The sequence below is a fragment of the Rhincodon typus genome, chromosome 1 (assembly GCF_021869965.1).
Source record: "Rhincodon typus isolate 14 chromosome 1, sRhiTyp1.1, whole genome shotgun sequence".
In the NCBI taxonomy this organism is placed as follows: domain Eukaryota; kingdom Metazoa; phylum Chordata; class Chondrichthyes; order Orectolobiformes; family Rhincodontidae; genus Rhincodon; species Rhincodon typus.
Window position 1 is genome coordinate 110,748,830 of NC_063332.1, and position 8,498 is coordinate 110,757,327.

Here is an 8,498-nt window from a genome sequence, read left to right on the forward strand (position 1 = left end):
TAGGAGCAGAGAGGCTTGGCCTGCTGTGTTCATCCAGCCCTGCACCTTGTTGTCTCAGATTCTCCAGCATCTGCAGTTCCTACTATCTTTGATTCATTGTCAGTCTGTTTATAACATAGCACAAGCAGTTCCAAGCTTAGCCAATGCCTTCCTCTGATCAAAATCTCTCAAAAGTCTGATTTCTAGAAAGAATTATATTTTGCCAGCAACATGGACCAATTTCAAGTTTACTGTTAAGTGGCCTCTTATTTCCTTGCTTCTGCATGCGAGCAAGCAAGAGCGAGAGAGAGAGCACACGAGAGAAACCAAGTGCTGTAAACCATTTCCTATAGTTTTGATTACATTAACGAACTCTGCTTTAACCCCAAAGAACTTGCTTGGGCAGTTTTCAAGACTGGACTTCACAAGCTGTGTGTTTGGAGAAAAATACCATGCCTTGTTTGAAAAGAAAAGAGAACAATAAGAAACAAAATTAAAAACCACCTCTATTCCAGACAGAAAGAGAGAATAGTAAAAGTAATTCAATTCAATAGTCCTCTTGTCAGTGACACTAGTATGGTATAAAAGGGTTGGAAATCGGATGAGCAAGTCCTTACCTTCTTTTTATTGTGCTTAGTATCTGGGAGCAGCATTAAATGAAATACAGGCTGTAGTTTCTTAGAATTAATAATACTGATTATATCTAATACTCTGGCATGAACATCTGATAGTGTTTATTCAGTTGCAGTGCCACAAGAGATCAGAGATGTAAATTTCCTTACGGGTAACCATTGCAGCTTAAAAGCAAATTTTGCTGTCCAGTTACCCAAACTTGTTTGCTGGGGAATTGAATCCATCACAAGAAGCATGCATACTGCACTGTAACGTAGGAGGACAGCCCATTCCACATCAGCGCGAGAAATATTTCTAAATTTTGGTTTTATTTTGCTTTAAATCTGACTTTAGCTAAGTAATAGCAAAAGAACACAACAAAACTTTAGCAGTAAAAATTATAGAGTACTGCGTAATTTACATAGCTGCAAAATACATCTAAAATTTTACTGCAGAGAGAGAACTTTTCAGCTAACAGGTTCTCTGCAAAAGACAAACTAAATTGTTGAGGGTGACAAGGGCTCATCCAGGATGTGAACCCGGGACCCCTCGCATGCACTACGCTCACCAAAAGCGAGAACAGAACAAAGTTGAAGATGACAAGGGCTCAATCCTGATGAAGGGTGTAAACACGAAACATTAACTTTTCTGCTCCTCTGATGCTGCCTGACCTGCTGTGTTCCTCCAGTTCCACATGCTTTTACAACTAAATTGTTAGTGAGCCATCACACAAAAAAAAATACACTATAAAAAAAAACAGAATGCACACTTACAAATATATTTGGCAGCGGACATTCCTTTCCAGTCAATTTAAATGCACAAGTTGAAACTTGGTAAATGTCCGGTCTCTTGTTTGGATCTGGTTCAAGCATGTAGCCTTTTAAATACAAAAATCAAAAGTTAAAAGTGTACAAGTTAAATGCAGTACTTAAATTCACAGTATATTAAACTAGATTACTATAATTTTTTTTTCTGTGTGCAGGGAAATAAAAATACTATTTGCACTTCATGCACCCTCCTTTTTTCAGCAGCATCTGTTAGGCTCTTTGAATATTCTCACAATACAGTAGCTGCTTCAAAAAAGGTTTCAATACAAGTTAGAACTTCTTTCATTTCAATACCTTACTGTTAAATAGCACTCACAACAATTAACATCACCCATAGTTTTCAAGTTGGATATACAAGTATCCCCTGCTTAATGGTGCTTTCCTTAAGCGTCATGAATAGATTAGTGCTGATTTTTTCATTTAATATTGAATTTTGCCTTAATGTCATCTGTCACAGATTTTCTGCTTTGTGGTTGAAATCCACATGAGCTTTTCCCCAATGCTTTCCCTGTTCTTCCCTCAGAAACCCTCTCAACCAAGTCACTCCTACCTGGCTCCTGCTCCCGTCCTCCATTCTTACTTATAAAGAGTCTGTTGTCGCCACAGGTCACTTCTACCACCGTGCCCTCTCTAGTCAGGTTCTGGATATACACACTCCAGTCAGGCTCTTGGCCTGCAAAGTAAGCACCCTGCCCCAGCCAGACTCTGACATGCCTCCACCATGGCTCTTGCTTCTGCCTTTGCCCTCTGTTCTACCTTTGTTGTCCACTACCAGTTTCAGCTTCCTCATGCACACTGAAGTACTGGCCTACATTTCGTGGCAGAGACAATGCAGACAATTACTAGCCTGCCAATACCTGCACTGACCAATGTCTACCATTAGATGCTATGATGTATGGCACGGCATATGCCATTTCTTTTTTATATAGGTGTTTCATTTTATTTTGTTAAGTTATTTCAGGCAGGAATACACAGTACTGCCCACATTTGGTACAGCATTTCAATCTGCACATTGTTTCTCAAGCAAAACGTGTCTGCAAGACCCAAATCTGGCTTTGACAGATTTCTATAGGAAAACCAGGCTTCACTTAAAGTTGTTTCAGAGATAGTAGGAACTGCAGATGCTGGAGAATCTGAGATAACAAGGTGTAGAGCTGGATGAACACAGCAGGCCAAGCAGCATCAGAGGAGCAGGAAGGCTAACGCTTTGTGCCTAGACCCTTTCTGAAGAAGGGTCTAGGCCCGAAACATCAGCCTTCCTGCTCCTCTGATGCGTTCATCCAGCTCTACACCTTGTTATCTCTCTTCACTTAAAGTTGGTTCATTTGAACTCGTGACTTTCAGGAATAAAACCATAACTTTAGGTGAGGATGTCCAGCATATTATTTTCTGCTTTATAAGTATCAAACATGGACATCCATATGCCTCAACAATCCTACAGCTCAATTTTAGATGAAGGAATATGAAGGAGGGAGACATTTTAGCACATTACAAATTTTTCAAGCATTTGGTCAAGATTATAATTGAAATCAGCAGCATTTCTTTGTATAGCAAGGTTTGCCAGAGCTACTTTTGTTTTCGTCAGCAAGGCATGCAGTTTTACAGCCATGTACGAGGTCTTAATAGTTTGGGGTAAATGCTTCAAGCTGGATCAAGCCTTGCATCCAATGCTGAATAAAATGCATCAGTGGCAAAATATAATGTCCACTAAGAGGAAGTGTAGGTGCGTAATTTTCATTTCAATATTTCAGGAACCAATATATTTACAACTACTCCAAGTGGACTAAATAGAGCCCAAATCATTTAAAAATAAACTATCGTACATACGTATTAAGCAGTGCAATTTCTGAGAATATTTAGAGTTGTCTGGTACAGTAAAGCTCCCATCGCAGATTGCAACTTGACTCTCTCCAAAGGGTAGAGTGAAGAAACAAAGTTTGTACAGCAAGCATCCAAGAGCCTAAAGAAAGAAATCAATTAATCTTTTTAAATATCAAAAATTTTAATTTTCTTTTAATTGAAATAAGATTGCTGCAAATTCAACAGTAAACCATATAGATGCTTTATGAAAAAAACTTGTATATCAAAGACCTTGTATCAAATTAGCTTACAATCCATTAACGCATAGTAAACATTAGATTCTACTTTGCGCAGTGGGGACTGAGAGTTTGGCACAACATTCTTATCTGAAGGGATGGTGAAATGCTGAATTCTGTTACATATCTAATGGTTAAAGCATTCTTAGGCAGAAAGATGGTTTGCCCATGATGCCATTAACTAATTATTAAACAATAGCAACAACAGGCCTATAAACAAAGTACACTATATCATTGACTAAGATGAAGGAAACAAACAACGGCCAGCAAAGGTCAACGACAATTAGGAAAACACCTATTATCGCAAGTTACTTTCACATAAAAAATAAACATACAAAGTATTCCTTATTAGACTGCTGTTTTTTTTGGGAGGTGGGGAGAGGCGAGGACAGTTTACATGTAAACCTAGTCACCTCACTCAACAGAAAAGAAGTCAGCATAGCACAGCCTCATACACAAGGAGTTACCAGTGGAACTCACCTACCGTGACCATAGTATAAAAAGCTGAGAACCTGAACATGTTAATGACATAACAATTTTAACTGGTTCAATATATTGACAGGTTAAAAATAAACCTGTCACAAAGCTAGCATCTACTTAAAACTAGTTCCTCTTTTGTAGATAAATAAGCTTTTTGTACATTTATGCAAAAGTACTGTGTTCACTTTTCAGATTTTTTTTTAAAAATCTGACGTCAATTGCTGAAAACGTGAAGAATTCTTCAAGTTGAAGAACAATTTAAGCTTTTCAGAAATATAAGTGTCCAGTACCAAAATGAATCAAGAGCAAAATATCAATTCTACTCCATATGGAACTTTGGTTCTCAGCTTATGATATGAAAATTAATCACCACACAGGAATTAGGCAAGTATGCTCCAAAGATTTGATCCTGATCTAGCCAACTTTAGAACAAAATACTTTAAGTCAAATAAAATTACCTGGTATAATTGTTACCATAAACAAAAAAGGTGCATAACAAATGCAAGTGCAACCACACAGTTCTCATTAATGTGGGAAATTAGAAGTCTGTGAAAATTGAAGAGAAATTGTCAAGTGTAGTGTTTTTTATTAAAAATGCTGCCTATCAAATCTGCATATCAAAATTTTAGGTACAATAATCAGCTTCCCTGCCAAAAATAAATCAAAATTGCAACTAGAAAACCAAACTGCCACAAAGGAAATAAACCAGATAGTACTGGAAGTGACAAGGGCAAACCCAGCCCCATCAACGCTGGAAAAGAAAATCCTCCTGATAATATGTAGGGTTTGGGGTAAAATTAGGAAAGTTGTCTCAAGAACCAGTCAAGTGACAAAGAAACAGATACAGACACACTCACTGAAAAGTGTCTCAGACACCACTAAACCACTCCCGAGTATACACTGTCCCACCTGTACATCAGGCGCACCAGGGATGGCAGTACAGTGATATACACAGTCAAGGGTAAGACGCACTAGGAACGCTCAACATAGACTCTGAACCCCAAACCACATGGAATCAGGTTAAACCTTCATCAGGAAGCCTCCTAAGAGCTACCAGCACCCAACTTTGCGCACTGGTGGAGAAGGGCTTGAAGCATAACAATGACAGCTTCTACTGTAATTTTAAAAGACAAGTGCAGTTAAAGTGAATGCTAGCCCTCTATCCAATGTATCATCCTCAAACACTTCCACCAACTCCAATTAGACCCCACCACCTAGAACATCTTCCACAAGGACCATTCCCTTTGCCACTCCTTAGTTCACGCCACACTCCCTCACCAACCATTCCAACCCACCCGGTACCTTCCCCTGTAACCGTAAAAGATGCAACACTTGCCAACACACCATCTCCCTCACCTCCATTCAGGGGCCTAAATAGTCCTTCCAAGTGAAGCAGAGCTTCACCTTCATCTCCTCCAACCTAGTCTATTATATCTGGTGCTCCCGATGTGGTCTTCTCTATGTTGGTGAGACCAACGTAGACTAGGTAACTGTTTCTCAGAGCATCTTCGCCAGACCCATAATGGCCAATCTAACCTCCCAGGCACCGCCCATTTCAACTCCCCGCTCCACTCTCCATTCGACATGTCCGTCCTCAGCCTCCTCCAGTGTCGTAGCAACTCGCAATGCAAATTTAAAGAACCACTCCTCGTCTTCCGCCTGGATACCCTACAGCCCGGAGGACTCAACATCAAGTTCTCCAATTTCAAATAACCTTCCCACCCATTCCCTGGCTCCCCTTCCAGCCCCAACTCCTCCCTTCCATTCCACCAACCAGATTCATCCCTCCCGACGACCAACCAGGTCGTACCTACTACCAATGTCCACTTATCACCACCATTCCGCCTCTATCCCTTCTTTCCCCCACCACCCTTATCTGCAGCTACCCCTACCCCCAGATCCAATCCCAAAGAAGAAAATACCCAAAACAATGACTGCTCCTTTTCTCCAGATGCTGCCTGGCTTGCAGTATTCTTCCAGCTTCCTGCTTGTCTAGCTGCATTCCAGCATCTGCAGTTTTTTTTTTGTCTCTAGCCCTCTAGAGACTGATACTGGGGAATCAACAAGGGAAAAGTGAATGAAATTATCAAACGTATACTGTGAAGGAGGCAAAATAATTATCCATGAGATACTTCAGGCTGGATATTGTTTGAATGCTTCAGTTTATTTTGCACTCATGTACTGGGCAGTCTCATCATTGAGGATGGGGGATGTTTGTGGAGCCTTCTCCTCCAATGATTTATTTCATTTTCCACCACAATTGGATGTGTCAGGACGGCAAAGCTTGGATCTGATTCACTGGCTGTTGAGTCACTTAGCTCTGTCAATCACTTGGTGTGCATGCTGTTTGATATGTAAGTCATCCAGTTTTGGATCTTAACCAGGTTAACAACTCATTTTCAGGAACGGCTATTCCTGCTCCTGGCATGCCCCCCTGCACTCTTCATTCAAATACGTGTTGATCTCCTAGCTTGATGATAATGGTTGAGTGGAGTGTATGCTAGACCATGAGGTTGCACATTGCATTGGAGTACAATTCTGCTGCTGCTGCTGATGGCCCATAATGCCACATGGATACCCAGTCTTGAACCGTGAGATCTGCTCAAAGTCTTTCCTACACTACCACACACTACAATGTAAGAGACAATTAATGCAAAGGTAAGACTTTGTCTGCTTCGTCTTCATTCTCATCAGTACGATCATGGACAGATGCATCTGCAGCATACTATGCTTGGGTTTTCAGAAGGCATTTGGTAATGTCCCTAAAAATTTACTGTTGGAAGTGAAAGCTCATGGTGTAGGGGCTAACATATGAGCATGGATAGTAGATCTAGCAAAAAACAGAATATGATGAGTGGCTTATATCTGTTGTGATGAGGCAATCTTCCAACACAATGCTTCTGACATGTTTTCCTTTTTCTTAGACCAAGGATTCCACCACCATTTTTGACAGGGCCTTCAACAAATCCGCCTTTTTCTGCACGTCTATTCTTACCCTTTCCACCAAGAACCACAGCAGTGTTTCTCTTGTCAGACTACCAACCTCACATCTGAAGGATTGTCCTCCACCGGTACTGTGACATCCAATGTGATGGCACCATCAAACATCTTCCCCTCCCTTCCAAGGTCAGCAATCCAAAAAAAAATTAAAATCGTTCCTTCACCACCCAAACCTTTCCAGGCAAGTGCGGGAAATGCAAACAACTGCTCTTCTATCTCCTCTTCCTAACCATCCAATGCCCCAAACACCCTTTCTAGGTTTCAACATACTATACTCCATTTGCTGCTCAAAGTAGACTCCTCCACACTGGGAACACCGCTTGCAGAATGGGTGGCCAGTTTGTGGAACATCTCTCATTCTACAGGCAAAACTCAGTAATTTAATGGACTGTTATTTTAAATTCCCTACCGTGCTCTCACATGGACATTTATTCTCATCCTTCTGCACTGATGTAGCGAAGGTCAACACAAGTCCGAGGAGCAGAATCTAAACCTTTGATAAGGCATTTAACAGCATTCAACTATCTCAAACCATCCACTCTTTTTTTCTATCACCACAGTGGGCATCACCATCAGGGCGACTCAGTGGTTAGCACTGTTGCTTCACAGCACCAGGGACCAGGGTTCAATTCCACTCTTGGGTGACTGTCTGTATAGTCTGCACATTCACCACTTGTCTGCATCGTTTCCTTGGAGTCCTCCAGTTTGCTGCCACAGATTAGGTGGATTGGCCATGCTAAATTGTCTGTCATGTCCAAGGACATGCAGACTAATTAGATTGGTCATAAAAAAATGCAAGGTTACAAGGTTTTGGGGGGGGGGGGGGGGGGAATCGGGGTAGTATGCTCTCTAGAGGGTCAGTGTGGACCTGATGGGCCAAATGGTCTGTTTCCACAGTGCAGGGATTCTATGATTTACCTCACCACCCTTCAAATCTCATTTTTCATGATTGTCAACACAGGTGTATGTTATTCTGCCACTCACCCATTCTCAGCAAGTTTTTTTTCTTTCCTACAACCACTACCACCATCTCCTTTGCCTTTTGAACCATGTACCCATCTATCAGTTAATTTCTCCTGCCCTTCACATTATCATAGGCCTTGCCTTTGTTATTCCTCCTACATGTGTTTCACTTGCTCAAAATGTATTACGTGACTACTTTCAACTCTGAAAAAAAGATGGACTTGAGACATTAACACGGCTTCTCTCTCCACAGATGCTGCCAGACCGACTTATCACTTCTGGCATTTTGTTTTCTTTATTTCAGATTTCCAGAGTTACACTATTTTGCTTTTACACAAGTGCTCCACCGTCAGTGACCATACCATCGGTTGCCCACGCTCCAAACTCTGAAATTTCTTCCCTACACTCCTCTGCTCGTTTCTTTTTCTATTCATTTTGTGGGATGTGGGCGTCACTGGCTGGCCAGCATTTCTTGCCCATCCCTAGTTGCCCTCGAGAAGGTGGTGGTGAGCTGCCTTTTTGAGCCACTACAGTCCTCCTT

General features: G+C 41.3%; 1 protein-coding gene across 1 annotated transcript in view; it reads right to left on the reverse strand.

Annotated features, from left to right (window-relative positions):
- Positions 1 to 8,498, reverse strand: part of bmp2k (BMP2 inducible kinase) — a 56,132-nt gene that overhangs the window by 37,159 nt on the left and 10,475 nt on the right. The window contains exons 6-9 of the mRNA XM_048604663.1: positions 7,043 to 7,112; positions 5,531 to 5,662; positions 3,246 to 3,378; positions 1,365 to 1,468 (exon numbers count right to left, since the gene is read on the reverse strand). Coding sequence (XP_048460620.1) covers positions 1,365 to 1,468; positions 3,246 to 3,378; positions 5,531 to 5,662; positions 7,043 to 7,112 — 439 coding nt within the window. The remainder of the gene's footprint in view (positions 1 to 1,364; positions 1,469 to 3,245; positions 3,379 to 5,530; positions 5,663 to 7,042; positions 7,113 to 8,498) is intronic.